At 41.2% G+C, this 22,838-nt stretch overlaps 1 protein-coding gene and 1 long non-coding RNA gene across 4 annotated transcripts in view; one reads left to right on the forward strand and one right to left on the reverse strand.

The window, feature by feature from the left end:
• The window catches only part of LOC135364447 (uncharacterized), an 18,298-nt gene extending 15,645 nt beyond the window's left edge, over positions 1 to 2,653 (forward strand). Inside the window, exons 5-6 of the long non-coding RNA XR_010411563.1 lie at positions 601 to 670; positions 2,427 to 2,653. This is a non-coding gene — a long non-coding RNA (uncharacterized LOC135364447). The remainder of the gene's footprint in view (positions 1 to 600; positions 671 to 2,426) is intronic.
• FAR2 (fatty acyl-CoA reductase 2) overlaps positions 1 to 22,838 on the reverse strand; it is a 144,555-nt gene that overhangs the window by 52,727 nt on the left and 68,990 nt on the right. Inside the window, exons 1-2 of one of the 3 annotated variants that reach the window (XM_064591458.1) lie at positions 11,387 to 12,142; positions 1,570 to 1,798 (exon numbers count right to left, since the gene is read on the reverse strand). The exons of 1 other annotated variant lie outside the window; for it this stretch is intronic. In XM_064591458.1, the coding sequence (XP_064447528.1) occupies positions 1,570 to 1,758 (189 nt within the window). In that variant the 5' untranslated portion in view covers positions 1,759 to 1,798; positions 11,387 to 12,142. Of the gene's footprint in view, positions 1 to 1,569; positions 1,799 to 11,386; positions 12,143 to 22,838 lie in introns of those variants that run through there. One more of the 3 variants, XM_064591457.1, reaches the window with a different exon arrangement.

A 22,838-nucleotide genomic window follows, 5' to 3' on the forward strand; every position in this document is an offset into this window, starting at 1 on the left:
CTTTATGCCACTTAGCCTTTTGGTCTTACTCAGAACCACTAGTTACCATGCAGGCGGTGCTGGATAGAAGCAAGCGTTATTGGTTTGGGAGCCAATCTAAAGTCTGACTCTCTCATTTACTAGCTGGGTGACCTCTGGTAAGTTAACACTTCAGGTCTCAGTTTTCCCATCTACAAAATGAACACTGAGGATATGAATTATTCTTTCTTCACAAAAATGAAAGAGGTAAGGCACAAAAAAGCCTTTGAATAGTGTCTTGCATGTCCTAAGTACCCAGTAACGGTCAACTACTATTATTTTCCCACTGCTGAGTCAGGTCATGAGATACAGGAGAAGCTTTCCTGATTCTCTTGCTGATCATTTGTACCCAAATCTCATCCTGGTGCCTGCAGATAGATGTGGTCAACGGGGTTACTGGGCATCTACAGTGTGCTGGGCTAGCAGATACCACCTCCATTAGATATGAGCCTTCCTGCACATGGGAAAGGAGCCTTTGTAAAAAAAAAAATCTCTTATTTAAATTTTCCTTTTGCTAACCCTAAATGACCCTGTATATTCCAAAGAGGACTATAAACCCGACACGTGCCTTTTTTCATTTAGCTCCTGTGGCAATCCTGGGAAGTCTCTGTGGTTGTTCCTATTTTGAACACTGCAAACTGGAGCTTACGAGGTAAAGTGACAATGAATTGAAAAGCCAGAATTTGAGCTCAGATATGCTTGAGACCAAAGCCAATACTACCTTCAAATTTGTAAAACATGGGAGGATATACATAATCCTTTTTTGAAGGAGATGGTTTGATACCCAAATGCTCATTTATGCATATCATATTTCATTTTGCATGTCTTCCCCTTAGAGGAACCTATGGGATAACAAAAATACCACACTACCCAGATCAAGTGTAGAACACCTAAACATTGCGGAGTTTGGGCAACTGGAAGTATTATCACACGGCTATTTACTAATCGTATCTGTTCAGAATAGAATAGAATAGAATGTCCAAAAATGGGGGGTGGGGCAGAACTACCTAGAATTTAGAAGAAAGGTCAGGGGTGCCTGGGTGGCTCAGTCGGTTAGGTGTCTGCCTTCAGCTCAGGTCATGATCCCCGGGTCCTGGGATCAAGCCCCACTTTGGGCTCCTTGCTCAGTGGGGAGTCTGCTTCTCCCTCTCCCTCTGCCCCCTGCTTCTGCACTCTCTCTCTCCCTCTCAAATAAATAAATAAATAAATAAATCCTAAAAAAAAAGAAGAAGAAAGGCCAGAAAGAGTTCCGTTGAACAGTGACAGATTTCGAGCCTGGAGAGTCCACTCTGGGGGGTGTTAGCATTTTGATTCTTACTCAGTAATTTCCAGAACATAGAATATCTGCTCAACTGCTCTGGACAGGGCCTAAGCACCCTTTCTTCTCTTACAGGAAAACATCACAGATTTCTATGAGCTATTAGTTGCCATCTTGTTCTGTCTCCTCTCCTCTACCTGCCCAGGCATCCTGGCCCCCACTTGCAGGTCTGGGACAGTCAGGGAACACTGTAGTGAGTCATCTTGCCCCAAGGCTCTTCCCCTATGGCATACCTTACTATTTAGGATCTGGAAAACCCTCTGCTGCGTTGTCTGGCCTGCCTTGGGCCTCACAAGGATGTAAATGACTTTCAGGTCAGGGCTGGTGCGAAACAGCTTCTCCATCAACACTTTGCCCATGAAGCCTGTGGCCCCAGTAATGAGGATGGACTTGCCACTATAGAAAGCTGCAATCATGGACATGATTCTTCTCTTTGTCTTTTAAAACTCCGGAAAGAGGTTCCTGAAAAGGAAGAGAAATAAGAAAACATGACATTCTCAGAAGTTCTGAAATGCAGTCAATTTAAAATGTTGCTGGTCCTTCCAGGAGTTTTGAATGCAGAAAAAGGTTAGAGTGAGAGCATCATACTTTATTGACAACACGATTCATTTCAATCAATATTTATTGAGCCTACTTTGCCTGCCAGACTTTATGCCAGGAATTGTGGGCAGAAAAAAAAAAATGAGTAAGACATGGTTTGCTCTCAAGAGATTGCTCATAGTCTAACGGAGGAGACAGACATCTAAATAGACAGACATCTGAATATAATATGTAAGTGCTAAAGCAAAGGGATTACAGAGGTGGGTGTATAGCAGGATCTGGAAATTTCATGCTTTCCATGGATTGTTTTGAACCCGGGCTTAGAGGCAGACACTTCACATGGCATGTCAAATAGCACATGGTGCCTTTTCTGGGAGGCCCAGGACCTAAGGGCTGCATCTGGCTTGCCACTCCCAGATCTGCTCTTTCTCTCTGCTCCTGGCAACGGTCTTAAATGGACGGAGCCCCTATAATCACCCAGTGCTATTTCAGAGCTTAACAAAGCCTCTGCTCCTGGCCTTGCTTGTTCAACCTTCTCTGCCCTTTGCAGTGTTTCAGCATGGAAAGCAGCAGTGGAGAGCTTTGAATGAATGAAACAGTGCTGCGGCCTGGTTGTGGACTTCCTGTCTGTCCCATCAGGTCCCCCCCGAGATCTGCTGGATGGCGGTGGGTGGATCATGCAGAACACAACTCCAGGGACTGGCCCTGACATCAGAGCTCATGAAGAAGAAGAAAAAAACAAGTAGAAAAATCAGCACCCTGCCTTGTCACCTCCAGTCAAGGTTACCCTGCCAGTAACTCCTTAAGGAACTCCTTAACTCCTCATAGTCATAATTTACAGATTGTAATGATGGTCATAATTTATACTGTAAGGATCTTGAGGCTGTTCTTGGGCAGAACTCTTTGCCTTTGGAGGATTCATTCACTCATAAATTTACTCAACAAATAATTTTGAGTACCTGCCCTGCCAGACTCTGCCCTAAGTTCTGAAGATAAGCAGATGAATGAGGCAAACAGATCCTCGTGCTCCCTTGAGCAGAAGAGTCCAGCAATACAAAGATTGGTAAATATGTAAACATGATAATGACAGACTGTTACAGATGCAAATAAAATAAGGATCAATGACAGAAATCACATCCAATCATTGACCCTATTCACCTTAGGAAATCTGGATTTCAAATCATGTTAGTTATATCCACTGAGTTACTATTTAATCCCTTTTATTGGGGCGCCTGGGTGGCTTAGTCAGTTTGCGTCTGGCTCTTGGTTTCAGCTCGGGTCATGATCTTAAGGTTGTGAAATGGAGCCCCATGTCGGACTCCATGCTTAGCAGAGAGTCTGCTTGAAGATTCGCTCCCTCTGTCCCTCCCCCTGCTCGTGTGCTCTCTCTTTCTCTCTCTCTAAAATAAATAAATCTTTTAAAAAAATAAACCCCTTTTATTTAGGGTTTATGTGAAAAATATTATTTTGAAGAACACATTTGGGGGCGCCTGGGTGGCTCACTTGGTTAAGCCACTGCCTCCGGCTCAGGTCATGATCCTGGAGTCCCAGGATCGAGTCCCGCATCGGGCTCCCTGCTCGGCGGGGAGTCTGCTTCTCCCTCTGACCCTCCCCCCCCATGTGCTTTCTCTCTCTCATTCAATAAATAAATGAAATCTTAAAAAAAAAAAAAAAGAACACATTTGGATCTTGTACAAAACAGCAATTAATCATAGTTTTTTTTTTTAACCATGTTGCAAAATGTCACTCATATTGCAATCTATCCAATCATTTTCTCAAGATTTTATCACTTGGGAAAAGTACTGAAGAGTCTTGCCTTGCCTGCCTGGAAGCTCAGAAAAGTGTGGAAGGCAGTATGACATCCTAGCTGAGCTCACAGGTTCTGAGCAAGACTATCTGAAATCAAATTCCAGTTCTGCCACTTACTAGCACTGTGACCTCAGGCACATTATTACTCTCTCTGCGCTGTAGCTTGCTCATTAGTAAATGGGGATAACAAAAGTATCCATATAATAATGCTGTGGTAAGAATAATATGAATCAACATATTACTAAAACTCTTAGTAATCAAAACAGTATTCTACTGGAACAAAAAATAGACACATAGGTCAAGAGAGTAGAACAGAGAGCCCAGAAATAAACCATGCTTATGTGGCCAATTAATCTACAATAAAGGGGGCAAGAATATATAATGAGGAAAAGGTAGTCTATTAAGTGGTGCTGGGAAAACTGGACAGCTACATGCAAAAGAAAGAAACTGGACCACTTTCTTACACCACACACAAAAATAAACTCAAAATGGATTCAAGACCTAAATGTGAGACCTGAAACCACTAACTCCTAGAAGAAAACACAGGTGATAATTTCTTTGCCATCAGCCACCGAAACATTTTTCTAGATGTATCTCCTCAGGCAAGGGAGACAAAAGCAAAAAATAAACTATTGGGACCACACCAAAATAAAAATCTTTTGCACAGCAAAGGAAACCATCAAAAGAAAACAAGGCAGCCTACTGAATGGGAGAAGATATTTGCAAATGATATATCCAATAAGAGATTAATATCCAAAATATATGGAGAACTCATACAAGTGAACGCCAAAAAAACCCAAATAATATGAATAAAAATGGGCCAAGGACCTGAGTAGACATTTTCCCAAAGAAGACATACAAACGTCTAACAGACAGATGAAAAGATGAGCAATATCACTCATCATCAGGGAAATGCAAATCAAAACTACGAGTTATCACCTTAACACTTGTCAGATGGGTAGAATAAAAAAGACAAGAAATAACAAATGTTGGTGAGGATGTGGAGAAAATGGAACTCTTGTACACCGTTGGTGGGAATGCAATTTGGTACTGCTCCTGTGGAAAACAGTATAAAGATTTCTCAAAAAATTAAAAATAGTATTACCATATGAGCCAGTAATTCCACTACTATTTACCCAAAGAAAACAAAAACACTACTTTGAAAAGATACATGCACCCCTATGTTTGTTGAAACGTTATTTATAATAGCCAAGATATGGAAGTAACCTACGTGTCTGTCAATAAGTGGATGGATAAAGAAGATGTGGCATATGTAATATTACTCAGCTATAACAAAGAATGAAATCTTGCCATTTGCAACAATATGGATGGACCAAAAGGTATAATGCTAAGTGAAATAAGTCAGACAGAGAAAGACAAATACCATATGATTTCACTCACATATGGAATTTAAGAAACAAAGCAAACAAACAAACAAAAGAGACAAAAAGCCAGACTCTTAAATACAGAGAACAAACTGATGGTTACCAGAGGGCGGGTGGGTGGGGGCATGGGTGAAATAGATAAAAAGGATTGAGGGTACACTTATCATGTTGAGCAGTGAGCAATGTAAGAATTGCATCTGAAACTAATATAACACTGTATGTTAATTACTTATCAATAAAAAAAGAAAACTCTTAGAAATATTAGTTACCTATAATATATACTCAATAAGTATTAGCTATTAATATAGTCACTGGTTATACATTTTTCCTCTTAATAGTTCCTGGTTTTTCCTTTTGACATTTATTTTAAGTGCTCTGTCTTGTGCATTTTATACAGCCTCTTTTGGAAATAGGAGGTGATTTGTAACTCAATCAGTCATCAAGCCAAGTAAACTGCTTTCCCCAAATGCAACTCTACTTGATGATAAACCTTGCCAGTTCCTGTTTTAGCACGATACTCCTTTAGTATATTAGGTATAAATAAGCATGGGTGGCAGGAAAATACAGAAGAGAAACTGAGTTTGGATAGGGTTATTTCCCAACCTCACTTGTTCTGAAGATGTCAGATGCTGGTTTTGCACTCTTATAGGCTTTAGTGGAGTCTATTTTATAGAAATATGAACATACTGTTAAGATATTTTGATCCCAGACAGAGTTTTGTAATCTGTGATAAAAAATTTTAAGAAGCAGGTAATGTATTTCTTTTTTTTTTTTTTAAAGTTTTTATTTATTTATTTGACAGAGAGAGACACACAGTGAGAGACGGAACACAAGCAGGGGGAGTGGGAGAGGGAGAAGCAGGCTTCCCGCGGAGCAGGGAGCCCGAGGCGGGGCTCGATCCCAGGACCCTGGGATCATGACCCGAGCAGAAGGCAGACGCTTAACAGCTGAGCCACCCAGGTGCCCCACAGCTAATGTATTTCTAATGAGCCCATTTCTTATGGGACAAAGGAAGACTTGATGTGTCTGCAAAGAATTGAATTTGCCTGCTCTGTCTGGGGTCCAAATACTTGTCAAGCACAACCAAAACCATGGCAGAGTACACTGAGTTCTCTGACAGGAAACAAAATAAACCAGTATTTTGTGGCACTCATTACCTGATTGTCGGGAACAGGCAGCAGAGGAGAGTGGCCAAGACTCTAAACAAGGCAAGTGGTTCTGAAAACTGTCAGAGAATTCCTCATCCTCAGATCAAAGTTGTATCAGAGATGTTTCTTCTACTTCTTGCCTCCACTCTAAATATATGGCTTAGTTCCTGGTCCCAGAAACTCCTATATAAAATGTGGCTCCCGGGGCGCCTGGGTGGCTCAGTCAGTTGAGTGTCTGCCTTTGGCTCAGGTCATGGTCCCGGGGTCCTGGGATCGAGCCCCGCAATGGGCTCCTTGCTCAGTGGGGGTCTGCTTCTCCCTCTCCCTCTGCTGCTCTATCAAATAAATAAATAAAATCTTAAAAAAAAATTTGGCTCCCTGAATTCTGTTCCATATATTAAATTACAAAGTCCATGAATTATTAACCTTGAATATAATTCATTAAAATACTTAAGCTAATTATTTTAAAAATTAAAATAAACTTACATTCAGTAATGGACGATAACACAACTCTAGAAGGAGTAATATGTTTAGGACCAGCTGACTGGTCATCTTCTGATTGCCAGTGCAGAGAGCAAAGGATAATTTGCTGTTTCTCATGCTTATGATATGGCTTGTGAGAAGCCTAAGCTGCTTTGACAAATACCAGAATCATCCTGTATAATGTAGGATATATTATGCTTGCATGAAAAAGGAGGGGGCCTCTGAAAGTCAGCCAGTGCATTTTTATTGAATGTCTACTATGTGCCAGATACTGTCTAGACCCTGGGAATAGTAGTGAATGGGCTGTAGGCAGCTTAGATTCTTCCTTTCTTTTCTGGAGCTTTTTTTTCCTCAAGATCATGTCTCACGGTCATGAGTAGAAATAGCTAGTTTTTACTCTTCTTTTGGTGGTAAAATGAGGCTGTTCTTGTTTCTGGAGAACAGATGTTAAAAATACTGAATCATGATTGTTGTGCCAAGTTATACATTTTTTGCAGGTTTCAGCATATGGAAATTATTCTTTGAGTGGTTCTTCTGGAGAATAAAAAATTAAGATTCAAATACTTAAGGGAGACAAGTTTATGGATATTTCTTGATAGTCCTTTAGAGAAAAACATTTTTAAAAGAAACAAGGTGCTTTGCCCCTCAGGAATCCTACTTAACCAAGGTACTGGGCGCTGTCCGGTACAATGTAAAGTGTTTAGCTGCACCCCTCGCCTCTACTCACTAGATGGTAATAACATCCCTCTTCCCCAGCCAGGCGTGACAATCCAAAATGTGTTTAGACTTTGCTAAATGTGCTCTTGGGAAAAATGGCCTCTTCTTCAGAGAATCACTGTTCTTGGACCTTCTTCAATACTCATTTTATAATATTTAGCACACCCCATTAAAAAGTCAAGATTCAAGGCTTAAATATCTGCTTGTGAGACTAAGTACAAATATGATCCACTGCACCCCTATTTTATCTATACTAAATCCTTCATAGCTACATACATTTACCCAAGCAAATTACATGCATGGGAAATCCTGATTGTACTCAATGTGGAGATGAAGGAAGACTTCTTCAGAGAAAGATGTCTCACTTTTTATTTAACGAAATTTCCTTTAGTCTCTGTGCTTTAAGTTAGACTATGAACCCCACCTTGCATACAGATTGAGCCTCTCACTTTCATCCATCGAAACCGATTACTGGCAAATTTAGGAAAGGATGGCAATCAGACCAGCATGAGACCAGCTGAGGAAAACCATTAGTATTGGTTGCTGTATATTAATAATTCTAAGGATAATTGAGCCAATACCATCTATATGTAATTCTGTGCCCTTTTTTTCGAAGATTCAAAGATGCTGTGTGTTAAGAGATAAGTCATGTTGGCAAATGGAACGTTGGTTGGCAATGGACACAGTAATATGGGCTGATCTACTGAAGAAAATTGATGCTATTTTGGAAAATGCAGCAAATGAAAGTTGTTCTGCTTCACCAAAATCGAACAGTTGAAATTCTTTCAATAAGTGTGCTGAATTAGCTGCATAAATGCATTTACAAAAATATTATTCAATGAATAAAAGGAAACCACAAACTTGTGAAAACATAATGTCCATTACAAATCCCTATGGGAAAGACTGGGGAAGGGCTATGAAATAAATGACAGTAGCTGTATAACTGTGTGATAGGATTCAAGGAAAAGAGCCTCATTTCATGGCTATAATTTCTTTCCATGACTTAAAAGGTAATTTAATAATACATACTTTAAAAAAGAAGTTCTCAGAAAGTAATGGCAGCCAGTATTTTTATAGTCTCTTCTTTTGCTGTGGGCACTGAAAGTACAAAGACATTTGCAAAACAAACCTCCTTAGTTTAAAGTGTATTTAAATTATTTTTAAAAGAGCTGCTCAACTGACATTACACACTGATATGGACTGAATTATGTCCCCTCCAAATGCATATGTTGAAACCCTACCCCCTCAGCTGATGGTATTTGGATATAAGGCCTTGGGGTTACATGAGGTCATCAGGGTAGGGCCCTAATCTGGCAGGACTGGTGTCCAAACAAGGAGACACCAGAGAACAGGCTCTCTTCAAACAGGCACCAAGGAAAGGCTATGTGAGTTCATAGAGAGAAGGCAGTTGTCTACTATGCCAAGAAGAGTGCTCCCACCAGAAACTGAATTTGCTGGCACTTTAACCATGGACTTGGAGTCTCAAAAACTGTAAGAAATAAAGGTCCATTAAAGCCACCTGGTCTGTAGTATTTTATTATAGCAGCTTGAGTAGACTAAAGCACACACAAACACATATGACCAGAGACATGAACATTTCTGTTCGAGTAAAATAACTTGACAATAATTCCTAGCAACCTTCTTAATTTGGGAGTAAACCTGTGTCATTTTCCCATCTTTGCAGATAGAGGTAGGACATGGATTCTTGCTATTCATATGTTTGTGAAAATACGGACAGGCCTTTGACAATAAACTACAGAGACCACATTAATCCAAGTTTTAAAGAAAAATTTGTATATAAGTCACATATCTGTTTGTCAAGCACTTAGTGAAAAAAAGAAGTTTTCATCAGAGAGTTCTTTTTTTATTTAGCTTAAGTTTCCAAATTATACAATTCAGCAGTAAACTTAGATTCCTTTCCGTGTGGGTTTGTTACATAAAGTCTTTCTGTGAGAACTTTTAAGTTCTTGAGGGGGGAATATTGACCCTCAGGGGTATTGTAGGCAACTGTTGGGGGCACAGGCCGCACTAATCAGATCAGCGATGGCCACAGTCAAGAAGAACCAATTTGGAAAGAGTTCTGGGCAGGGGGAAGGACCGTCCAGGCTGGCTTTAGGAACACAGAATTTACTAATCACCTTAACACTCCTAATAACAGTCTTCCTAGTTTCCTTCTGCTTAGCTCATCAGTAAATTTTCAAAAAACCCTCCAAATTTAACAAAAATTAAAAAGGAGGGGCACCTGGGTGGCTCAGTCGCTTAAATGTCCAACTCTTGCTTTCGGCTCAGGTCATGATCTTAGGGTGGTGAGATCCAGCCCTGTGTTGGCTCTGTGCTCAGTGGGGAGTCTGTTTGAGATTCTCTCTCCCTCTGCCCCTGCCCCTGCTCGCACACACTCTCGCTCTCATATACATAAACAAATCTTAAAAAAAAAATGAAAAAGGAAAAGAAATGACCTAAACTCATCATTTCATCATAACTGATTTTTTTTTTTATCATAACTGATTAAATAGGTGTGCAGCCTGCCTACCATATGCGACACTCTGTGTTAGACGTGACTAATTAATTTGTAAACATTCTCACTAAATAGTAAGGCATTATGAAAATACATGGTATCATTATTATTGATTACAGGTTAAGTCACACAACAGGCAGCATATGAAGATTCTAAAATGGTATCAAGACAGCCACAATCAAATGAAAATCTTGATGCTTCCTATTTTGTCTTGATGAATTATAAACTGGGTCAGGTTATAAATAAAAGAATGGCTGATCTAGTAACACACTGACCAAAGAACCCAACTGAATGGATAGTAAGCTAACCTACTTTTTCATGCTCTGCCTAGAACTAAAGATGATTTTTTTAAAGATGACAGGAAATAGAATATCAATCTATCTATCCATCTATCTGTAGACAGAGGGGGAGAGAGAGACAGAGATAGGGAGGAGAGAAAAAGAGGGGGAAAGGGAAAGAAAGAGAGAGGGGAGGGAGGAGAGAGGGAGAGAAGGAGGGGGGGAGAGAGGAAGATGGGGAGAGAAATGGGGGGGGTAGATTTAAGAAATTGGCTTATGAGATTATAGAGGTTTGGTAAATCCAAAATCTGCAGGCTGGAGACTCAAGGAAGAGTTGCAGTTTAAGATCAAAGGCAGAATTTTTTCTTGGGGGAGGTCAGTCTTAGTTCCATTAAGGTCTTCAACTAATTGGATGAGACCCACTTACATTACAGAGGATAACCTGCTTTACCCAAAGTCCACTGATTTACATGCTAATCTCAATCAAATAACACTTTCACAGAAACATCCAGAATAATGTTTGACTGCTATCTAGGCACTGTAGCCTAGCCAAGTTGACATATAAAAATAAACATCGTTAAGTCCACTCTTGTTGACTTGGCATCCACACACATCTCTTTAAACCATAATTTCCAAATAAAAACAACAAACTCATACTTCTGCCCAACATTTTACAACTATCCTGCATACAAGTAAAACATACTAACCCTTTCCCCAGAAGAGGATGCTAAGTCTTTGGGTAACATTTATTCTTCTTCCTGATATCCCATAACTTAAATACTATGACATAAAGTTGTAAGTACTTAGTACTATGATATAAAATCAATACATTTTATGTAACATGATAAAAGGATCAGGTATTGAGGAAAACAAACATTTGTTTTACACACAGACACACATACAAAAATGTATTCATAATGAAATAAGAAAAAAAAAGCCATGACAATTCCAGTCCTCATTTCTATAATTAGTTACATGGCTGTAACTGGTGTTTGTAACTACCTTCTTCCACTATTTATTCTGTATTCTCTTTGCCCTCAGCAAGCACGTCAGCTGGCCATGACTCTTTACCTGGTGGGGTAAAGGGTCTGGGTCATCAGGAGTCCTCCCTGAACTGCGTAATACTAAGAGATGCCCTGAGGAATCTCCTGTATTTCAGACAGACTTTTCCTTACCTCCATTGTGAAGTAGGAGTCCAATTTCTCCCTTGGTAGTCAGGATCAGTCATTTCGGCCAGTGGTGGCTTTGCCTGTTGATTCAGTGGCATGAGGAGTCCGAAGTGGCCAGGCAGCCATCTTAACTTCCAGTTCGATGGAATCATTGTTGTGGTTCCTGGTGGAACCATTCTTTCCTTTGGAACTAAGATCTCTAGGCCAGCAGAACATAGGGTCATGGGGAGAGGGAGAACTTTTTTGCTAGAGGGCCACTGGGGTAACAGTGAGTGGTGACACTCTCATTTCCACCCCTGAACTCCTGGACCTGTGAATCTTCGGTATGGGAGAAAACAGCATCATCTACTGGATGCTGATTCAGAGCGTCTACAGCCTTCTGGAGAACCTTACCTCAGTCCTTCAAGGTAGTGCCAGCCGGCTGGCAATCTAAACCAGTCTTCTCCAGGCCATTCCACCATTCTATCAAACCAGCTGCTTTGGGAAGATGGAGAACATGGTCAGACCAGTGAATTCTATGAGCATGAGCCCATTGCCACATTTCATTTGCTCTGAAGTGATTTCCTTGATCAGAAGCAATGCTGTGCAGAATACCATGATGGTGAATAGGCTTTCTGTAAGTCTACTCATGGTAGTTTTGGTAAAAGCACTACATGCAGGGAAGGCAAATCCAAATCTTCTCTCTCAGTAAGAACAAAACACTGACCCATGATGGAAATACACTCTGCCTCTGGGTAGCTGGCCTACACCTTGAGGACTCCATGTTGGTCTCTGCTGCTGGCAAATTGGGCACTCACCAGTGTGTTTGCAGACAAGTTGGCCTTGGTGAGCCAAAGTCCATGTTGCTGAGCCCACTCTTCATCCCTGCCACTATGACCACTTGGTTTATGAGCTATCAGGGCATATAGGGGTAGTTGGGTATTCACAGAATAGGTCATCCTATCCATTTGATTATTAAAATCTTCCTTTGCTGAGGTTGCTCTTTGGAAAACATTTATGTGGTACACAAGTTTCTTCATGTTTTTGCCCATTTCCATGTACCTCGAGGGAATCATCAATTTTCCAATCATGTTCTTTCAAAGTCCCTGACCACCCAGCCAAACCATTGGCCACAGGCCATAAATCAGTATACAGTTGCACGTCAGGCCATTTCTCCTTGCAAGCAAAGTGAAGAAACAGGTGCACTGCTTGACATTCTGTTCACTGAGAGGATTTGCCTTCATCACTGTCCTTCAGGGGATGTCCTGGAGAGAAGCAGTTATTCACTTCGGGTGGTAACCACATATCATCTCTTCTTCTGTCAACTGATGATAGGGACTTCCTCATGAGGCCATAGGTGCAGGCTGAGGGAGAAAAGGTAGAACCAGTGGGGACCAGGGGCATTTGGGCCACTTCTTCATGTAAATTACTGGTGTCTTTAAGACTCTCTTGGGCCTGATCAGATATATACAATACATAATGCCAGCAATGTAAGGATCAAAATGATTTCTTATGGAAGGGAAAGGTGATCAAGATTCCTGTAAATTAAATTATGGCAGAGAGCTGCAGAGCTGATATACCCCTAAGGGAGGACAGTGAAAGTGTCTTGCTGGTCTTGCCAGCGGAAAGCAAACTGCTTCTGGTGGTCTTTATCAATAAGGATGGAGGAAAAAGCATTGGCCAGATCAACAGCCACATACCAGCACCAGTAAATGTGTTCATTTTCTCAAGCAATGAAACCACATCTGGTACAGCAGCTGCAATCAGAGTCACCAGTGCGTTAAGCTTATGACAATCCACTGTCATTCTACAAAATCCATCTGTCTTCTGCACGGCCCGATAGGCAAGTCGAACGGGAATATGGTGAGAATTACCACCTCTGCATCTTTCAAGTCTTTGACGGTGGCACTTGTCTCTGCAATCCCTCCAGGAGTGAGGTATTTCTTTTGGTCTACTATTTTTGTGGTTAGAGGCAGTTCTAGTGGCTTCCACTTGGCCTTTCTCACTCCACAGGTCAGGGAACCAGTGTGGGGATTCTGCCAGCTGCTGGGTATATCTATTTCAATTATGCCTTTTTTTGTTGTTTTTAAGAGAGAGAGAGCATGTGAGCAGGGTGGAGGGGAGGGGAAGAGCGAGACAGAGAGAGAGAATCTTAAGCAGGCTCCATGTCCAGCACAGAGCCCAATGCAGAGCTCCATCTCACCACCCTGAGACCATGAGCTGAGCTAAAATCAAGAGTCGGACACTTAACTGACTGAGTCACCCAGGTGCCCCTCAATTACGCCTTTTTGAACTGAGGAAATAACCACAGAATGGGTTCAGACATCTATTGAGCCCACTGTGAGATGGTTCTAACCTAAAACTCCATTGATCACCTGACCTCCATAAGCTCCTATTCTGACCAATGGACCACAGTGACATTTTGGGTTTCCTAGAATTAGTGTCAGTTCAGAGCCAGTGTCCAGTAATCCCCCAAAGCTCTCATTATTTTCTTTTTCCCCAATGTACAGTTACTCTGGTTAAAGATTGCAGGTCCTTTTGGGGATGGCTGGGAAAAAGATTAACAGAGTAAATTTTTAGCAATATTCAGGAGTGAATGAAGGGGACTTGGCTTCCCTTTCATTCTGGGTCTATAAACCAGCTCATATCTGGGGATTGATGAAGGGGTCCTAACTCTGTTTTTATGATTCAAGTAAATTTTGTTCAGTTGACCTAGAACTTTTCTGCTTATACAGATCAAGCAAGAATTTAGTAGGCTTCCCATATATTTTGCTTCTAGGGACACCATGATCAACCAGTCAATGCCCTAGCTCTCTACAAGTCAGACTATTCTGATTTCTGCTTTATCTTGCCGTCCATTATGGAACCGTGACCACCTTGACTTTGGCATTTGAGGGTCATCATTTGGCTCCTGCCATGCCAGGATCCTCATTGCATTTAGGTTTCCCAATTTAATGACAACTATAAGTTCTGACTATAAGTTCTGGCCTACAGAGAAGAACGATCACTGAGATCTTCAAGGATGCTGGGGCTCCCCTCACAAACTTATTTCGGTGGCCCAGCCAAATTGACACATAAAATGAACCATCACAATCACTATATTTTCTCCTAACATATTCACCATATGCAGGACTTCTCTCGCAAATTTTAATGAACAAAATCCTTGCTTGATAGCCTGGTAGTTGAACATAAAATACTTATTGGCAGGAAGGAAGTTTTAGTTATTTGGAATTATTTCTCTTGTCTGTTTTTCAGCCAAAGTATTCACTACTGGTAAACTCTTATCTCTAAACAGACTCAGCTTAAGTAACAACAATGAAAAATCATGCACGGTATAATACAGGCACAGTGAGAAGAACACTGGGGTAGGAATTAGCAGCAGAATAGATTTTATTTCTAGATTTTCTAACTGGTCACATAACTTGGAATCTTGAATCCTGGCAGTTCTAGGACTCAATTTTTTCTTCTGTTAAATAATATCCTATCTACTTCACAGAGACGTTTTAATAATCAAATAAAGTAATAAACAAGAGAGATTATTACTCCAAGTGTCTTCTGACCAGAACAGAATATTTCCCTTGTTCTGTATGTTACATGCTATACTCTTAATGCTACTTTGACCCCAAGTCCAAATACCTCTGCTTCTTTAATAATAGATATTGTGGATACATCTTGTCACCCTAATTAGATAGTAAAAACACTTGGCTCAGATGTATTGTACACTGTATTATTCTTTACATGCTAACTAGCACAGTACTATGCCATGAAAAGTGTCTTGATAAATATTGCTAAATCAATGAATGAATGACTCAGAACTAAAGGCCTAAAATTGACAAGGCAAGAAACAACAAATGTTGGAGAGGTTCTGGAGAAAGGGGAACCCTCTTACACTGTTGGTGGGAATGCAAGTTGGTACAGACACTTTGGAAAACAGTGTGGAGGTGCCTCAAAAATTTAAAAATAGAGCTACCCTATGACCCAGCAATTGCACTCCTGGGTATTTACCCCAAAGACACAGATGTAGTGAAAAGAAGGGCCATATGCACCCCAATGTTCATAGCAGCAATGTCCGCAATAGCCAAACCGTGGAAAGAGCCGAGATGCCCTTCAACAGATGAACGGATAAAGAAGATGTGGTCCATATATAGAATGGAATATTACTCAGCCATCAGAAGAGATGAATACCCAACTTTTACATCAACATGGGATGGGACTGGAGGAGATTATGCTAAGTGAAATAAGTCAAGCAGAGAAAGTCAATTATCATATAAGGAATAGCATGGAGGACATTAGGAGAAGGAAGGGAAAAATGAAGGGGGAAGATCGGAGGGAGAGATGAACCATGAGAGACTATGGACTCTGAGAAACAAACTGAGGGTTTTAGAGGGGAGGGGGTGGGGTGACGGGTTAGCCTGGTGATGGGTATTAAGGAGGGCACGTACTGCATGGAGCACTGCGTGTAATATGAAAACAATGAATCATGGATCACTACATCAAAAACTGATGATGTATTGTATGGTGACTAACATAATAAAATAAAATTAAATTAAAAATACATAAAATCTTAAAAAAAAAAAGAAGTCAGGGGGTGGTTCACAAAGCCTTGTGGGTATTTGAATCATCTGGATAGTTTGCTAAAATGGCCCTTTTACCACACCTCATTTTCTGAGATCCTGATTGAGGAAGTCAGAGGCAGGGCCCAAGTAGAAGCATTTTAATGACTAGTCCATGGTTTCAGATATCAGTGGGAAGGGAGATGCGGGTATAGGGAATTGAACTGAGTGTGTTCTGATTCCAGATCATATTTTGTACCTTAGCCTGTATCTTTAATGTAAGCCTATGTTGTCCCTCTGATTCATTTTTTCCTCTTAAAACACTACATAAAATAACCTGCTGACTTGAGAATTCTCATTTCTAATAATAGTAGGATGTGGTGAACACAGGATGTTGCAGGGCGTGGCTGCCGTCCAGCCAGAGCCTTCATCTGAACTTAGTCTGAACTTAGTCTGACCTCCTGCTTGCACTAGTTTTGATCCAGAGACTTTCTACACATTTACTACCAGCATCTGAGTTCACAGGTGTAACCCATAATGACACATGTACTGAAAGAGGTGGAATGGGGACACATCTTTTCAAATAAATAACTAAAGCTTTAAAACGTTATTTTCTCCTGTGTTCCTGCTTCAACTAAAAGTTGAAACAAATAGCTATGTAAAGGATTGTTAAAAATATCGTTCAAATATATGCACAGATAGAATAGCATACCGATGATAAATAAACATATTCCATTACCCCAGCGTGAGAAAGGTTATATCAAGGTGTCCTAATTTCCTAATAAGATATAGTCACTCATATTGATTGAAAGACTTATTCAGACTCATTCAAGTAGAGTTTAGAAATAAGGTTGGAGATTTCTATTTCCCAGTCCATACAACCATATCTCAACCTGTTATTCAACCAGGGAAACCACATGGAAAAAAAATGGTTGGAATGTGTAAAAGTCTTTGATAGCAAGGCCTGATTAAAAGGAGATTAATTTGGGCACCTGGGTGGCTCAGCCGGTTAAGCATCTGCCTTTGGCTTGGGTCGTAATCGTGGAGTCCTGGGATTGAGTCCCGCATCGAGCTCCCTGCTCTGTGGGGAGCCTGCTTCTCCCTCTCCCCCGCTCCCCTCTCTCTCTGTCTCTCATGAATACATAAATAAAATCTTAAAAAAACTGAATCCACCAAAAAGACAACTGATTCATAGAATAACACTGAGAAATTGCTGCAAAACCATAGCACAGGGGCGCCTGGGTGGCTCAGTTGGTTAAGTGTCTGCCTTCGGCTCAGGTCATGATCTCAGGGTCCTGGGATCGAGCCCCACATCGAGCTCCCTGCTCCACAGGAAGCCTGTTTCTCCCTCTCCCACTCCTCCTGCTTGTGTTCCGTCTCTCGCTGTGTCTCTCTTTGTCAAATAAATAAATAAAATCTTAAAACAAGAAAAACAAAAAAACCCCATAGCACAAGTTATTGTTTGCACCAAAATATCATAATGGTATATATGGTTCTTTTATAGAGATGTGGGTTAGCAGGATTTGCTACTGTCAATGATTAGATGCAGTATTTACTCACTGTATCCATCCATCCATCCACTCACTATCCATAGCACTAGTCACTTCATGTAGCGAGATTCTAGGAGCTTAGTCATTGCCACATACCAACTAATTATTCTTGAACCACATGGGAAATTATATTTTTTAAAAAGGTTAATATGAAGGTTAGTTAATTATATAGAAATCAATATGGTGAATTGGAACTTCTCATTTTCTAATGGAATTTACTGATCATAACCTATGCCAATTAATTGACAGTCTCTCAGGAAATATCTGAATAAATATAAATATACTATTTGGAAATCTGCAGTTAGGCCTTTATGAAAGATTAATTCTGAATTAAGGCTAATGCTTTTCCTTTCCAGTTCTCTCCATAGGCTTTTTTTTTTTTTTTAAGATTTTTATTTATTTATTTGACAGAGAGAGACACAACAAGAGAGGGAACACAAGCAGAGGGGGTGGGAGAGGGAGACGCAGGCTTCCCGCGGCACAGGGAGCCCGATGCGGGGCTCGATCCCAGGACCCCGGGATCATGACCTGAGCCGAAGGCAGACGCTTAATGCCTGAGCCACCCAGGCGCCCCTCTCCATAGGCTCTTATTCCATGTCAGAAGCGCAGCAAGGCACGACCAGCACTCCCTCCTCTCCGATAATGTGCAATGACTACTACTAAAACCTCAACAAAAATTTTAGGCACTTGTCTTTAAAAGAAAGGTCATTAGAGATCTGAAAAAATTATTTCATGTCTATATGAAACTGCGGGTGGTAGGTAGCTGCACGAGATCAGAAGAAAAAGAACAGATTTGGTACAGCAAAGTGCAAGCTATCAGAAAGACGCAGTCCATCAGAGCTGCGTGGGGGACCACTTCCTGGGCCTAATTGTTTAATATCACTTCCACAGGGAAGAGAAGCACTCTGTCCTCTCCTCCAGTCCCTATGTTATTTGCATGGATACGGACTCCATCATACACTCTCTTTGACAATGTTAATGACTGTATGCTAGCCAATCAAATCACCCATGTGTCACATACTTTTCACAGTCTTACTGGAATATTAAATCCACTCTCTGTTCATTTTACTGTGGGCAGGGATAGAATAGCTTTCATGTTATTAAGGCTGCTGTTTTGCAATCTGACCTCTGCTTATCTCACAATGTATAGGCCAATGCAATTTACGACTAACCTGTTTCGTATCTAAGGCAAACACCTATGTCTCTTGAGCAATCAAAAATGCATTTCGATTCCCTGGTTTCCGTTTCTAAGTGCCCCACGCCAAGCTATACGAAAGATGTGGGGCTAAGGAGAGGGGAGGTCTGAGAATACTCCAGTCTGAATTCTTGCCTGCCTTCTAAGGGTCTGCCTCCACATACGACGTTCTAGCTTGAATATCTGTATACACAAGTTTTCTGCTGTACAAGAGCTGAAGTTCTTCAAGGGCAGAGACCTTAGCCCTCGTTTTGTTTGCAGACATTATCACTGAATGAATAAGTTCTCCTGGACCTTGTCTCCAGCTGGACCTTGTTCATCACTGAGCTCACCTCATAACCCTGAGCTCTTTGAGGGCAGGAACAGCAGATTCACTTTTTATCCCTACTGCCTGAGAAACTCTGCATGGCCCATCAATGTTATGTAAGTGACTGAACAAATGAACAAATGAATGGATAAGTGCATGTATAAGGATGAAGTGCACACTAGATGCTAAGCCACGTCTCTCGCCTCTGAAATCCTTGTCCCCAGGGACACTGCCATACAGAAGGCAAGAAGCTCTGTCACGTTGATGTGTATGGTCTCCAAAAGGCTGTGTGCACCAACTGGCTTGGAATATATTTTTGTGAAATCATTCGCATAACTGTAACATTTTTAAAGTTCAAGTTTGGTACCACTTCACGTGGATGCTAATAAGAAGTTACTTTGAGTCATCTTTCCTGTTCATTGAGCAGTGCTTTAAAATTCCATTTAATGTGTTCATTCGCAGTTCCTTTCCAGAATTCAGCCTTTGGGGTGCGGGGGGGGAGGTGGCTAAAACAGTCACTCTTGACTCTGCCTATCATTATAAATTCCGTGATCAATCATTTGATTATTTTTAGTTCAATCAGATTTTAGGAGTTCTGGTGAAAAAAAGAACATACAGGAATATCTAAATTACATAGCTAGTAGTGGACAAGGCGGTACCTCTTATTTTCATAATAGCTACTTGATCTAAGTTGGGAAATTCATCCATTTATTCACTTATTCATTCATTCAACTGCTGGTTAAGTGCATACTATGTTGCAGGCATTGTGCTAGATGCTGGAGATACAATGAGGAACAAGCCACCCACCTGTTCAGGATAAGGTGCCTTGTCTCTCAACACATGGGGATTCTTGTTATAGAACACCTGCAATGGCTGTAAGTTCATTTGTATCCCCAGACTACATCCTAAACTCTGGATGAATTTAGAGACCTATGAGGACCCTGGAGTTTCTTTTGGGCTTGGGTAGTTCCCAGAAGTGAAATGAATGGGATGGACAGTTTCAGATTCTCCTAATGAATTCATAGGGGATTCGCCTACAAATGATATGCCATTCCAATGCAGACATAATTCTACAGGGAAGGATCTAGTTGGACCAGCACAAGCTGGCTTCCTCCACGTCCACCCAGTTCTGATCCAAACTCCGGCACTGACGTCACGAAAAATGCCCCAGGGAGCAGTGGTTTCAAACACCTGTGGAAAGTGTACTTCTATTGCGCATGGGCTGCATGATCACACCGTGATGATGCTTTTCATGGGTGCAACTGAGAGACTGACTCTACAAATGGGCAACGGCCAGAGCATGCGTAAGAACAGAACTTTGACCTACAACCTGCCGCACCTGCCCTGGAACCCAAACCCTTCTCTACAATAAACACCCCAGAAAGCCAACGTGCTATATAGCAGACTTGTAGGAAGTCAAATTGCTGTCTCTAGTAACAATCCAGGAAGCTAAACTATAACTTCTGTAATGGCTGGTCCAAAACAGCCAGGACTTGATTAACAACTGGCAGCTTCTCTAATTTTTGTCCCCGTTTCCAACTTAGCATCAACCAGCGAAAGCCAAATATGTGCCACTAGCCAATGAATCAGGATGCCCCGCTCCCAGCTGGCCCACCTCCAGCTTCTCCATGCCAACAGCTCCCAATCACACCTCCCAGGACACACCTAAGCCCCTCCCTCCTCCCCCCAGGAAACTTTCCTGTTCCTCTCTCTGCCTGTTTCTGAGTCCTTGCCAAAATGCTGGTGACAGTGATTGACTCCTTTGTTCCAGCAAGCTCACAATAAATAGCCTCTGCGTGTTCTCATCTGGTTAGTTTTCATTTATTTCCACACAACCATTATACTCATTTTACAGATAAGGGAGCTTATAGAGATTCACTTTGGAATGGAGCCATCCAAACGGCAGAGCAAGGCATTGAACCTGCTCTAATTCCAAAGTTATTCTACTAACCGTTACTCAAATGTAGAAAAGACAAAAGAAACTTCTCTTCCACTGTCCTCTGCTAAACTTAATTTGTACTTTTGGAGTACTTGTATTTTTTTCTTCAAAGAAAGTGATCCAAGTATAATGAGTATTAGTCTACCGGCCCGGTAATTAAACAGAGAAGTTCAATTCAGATGCACTAGTAAGAGTTTAAGGAGATATCTAGGGTTGTAATGGTGACCCTAAGCCCGAATTTCATTACCATGATTTGAATATATGAACAGGTCTAGAGCCCAGTAGGTGGAGAGACATGAGGTGTTTGTGGGGAAAAAGTCCTCTGACTGTGTTGTCACTGATCCATGGGACCATAGAGCGGCCCTCTTCTGTGCATCTGGCTGAATGAGGGCAGTTACTGAATGCGAACCTCTGTGTAACTTTTAAAAGCATTTAAAAATAACAAGCCAGCTCTAGAATGCGTAATTTTAGCACGCGTATAATCACTAGAGTACTGGGTAAACATACTAGTATAATGGTGTTCAGAGGGCAAGACAGTTGAGTAATGATAATAGAGTTTTAAAGAAAAGAAGTTTTTTGTTTAGTCACTACATTTTGTCATTTTAAGCCACCTAGTTCTAACGGAGTAAAGGTGCCAAGGTTAAGGTCTCCAACTCACATAGACTTTTCTCTACAGGGCACACAGAAATCCTCAAGTTTTGTGTCCGAATCTGTGCGAATCCTTTTGTACAACATGAAATGTTCTGCACTGCAACAGAGACACGAAGATATTCAGAGGCAAGTCCATGCTGAGTGTTCAGCCCAGCAGGCCAAGAACAGAAACAGATGCCGCCCCCCACATTTGCCATGTTTCGCTGTTACTGAGTACATGGACTCAAGTAATTTCTCTGTAGGCTCGAGAGGGAGGGGAGTGGACCACGGACCCACGCCCTAGGGCTCTGCCACACCCAGCAGCTGTGCTCTTGGGAAATCAACCCACTCCCGGGGGTAGCTAAGGTTACTCCTCAGGGGTGAAAGGCAGGAAGGACAGACGGCTGCCACACAGGTCCTGCAGCTGGAATTTGCAACAAGAAAAAGGAGACGATTTGCTTTCCGTTTCAAATGTTGACCCAGGAAGGACAGAAATGATTTTACAATGCATACCTTTGTTTTCTTTGAAAAGGAACTCAGAATATAACATTAGAGGAAACATTGGGAATATTATCAGGTTGCAATGAAGTCTGCAGAAACATGAAATGTGAAAATCAAAAAATAAAGGGATTGAGCTGGAGAGACAAGAGGAGAGAGGGGGGAAGAACAATTTTTTTTTTTCCCCTGAAGAGAAGGAAAGAAACTGAGTAGTATATACATACAAATAAGAACCACAACTTTGCAGATTATCCAGGTAAAACAAATCTAAAATTTGCAGAAATTTCTCCTTCGTGTTCTTGAGAACATATTTTTCGATTTCTGTCAAATATACAGTAAAAAATCACAGTAATACTGGGGGTAGTAAAAAAGAGAAATGGGGACACACATTTTAGCACATGTTTACATACTTATATAAACATCACACATTGTATCTGTACACACATGTACATACGTATATAAATGTAATACATACGTAACTCGATCTTTCTTTAGTACAAATTCAAAATGGCATTTTCAAAACTAGCCTTTAAAAATTCAATGAAATTCCTAGCACTTCAGAGAAAAGTACACACTTCTCTGTGAATAATGACATAGTTCAGTTACCCTTTCCAACTATATAGGGTCTTCCTCCTGTCATCAAAAAACTCTATCTGGAATTGGTATTGGCCTAGATGTTCTCAGAAGCATTTTCTTAAAAGATTTTATTTATTTATTTCAGAGAGAGAGAGGGAGAGCGAGAGAGCACAAGCCGGGGGAGGGGCAGAGGCAGATGGAGAAGGAGAGTCCCCGCTGAGCAGGGAGCCC

The sequence above is a fragment of the Mirounga angustirostris genome, unplaced genomic scaffold, assembly GCF_029215605.1.
Source record: "Mirounga angustirostris isolate CCGP_5_RB_7025 unplaced genomic scaffold, mMirAng1.0.hap1 SCAF_5, whole genome shotgun sequence".
In the NCBI taxonomy this organism is placed as follows: Eukaryota; Metazoa; Chordata; class Mammalia; order Carnivora; family Phocidae; genus Mirounga; species Mirounga angustirostris.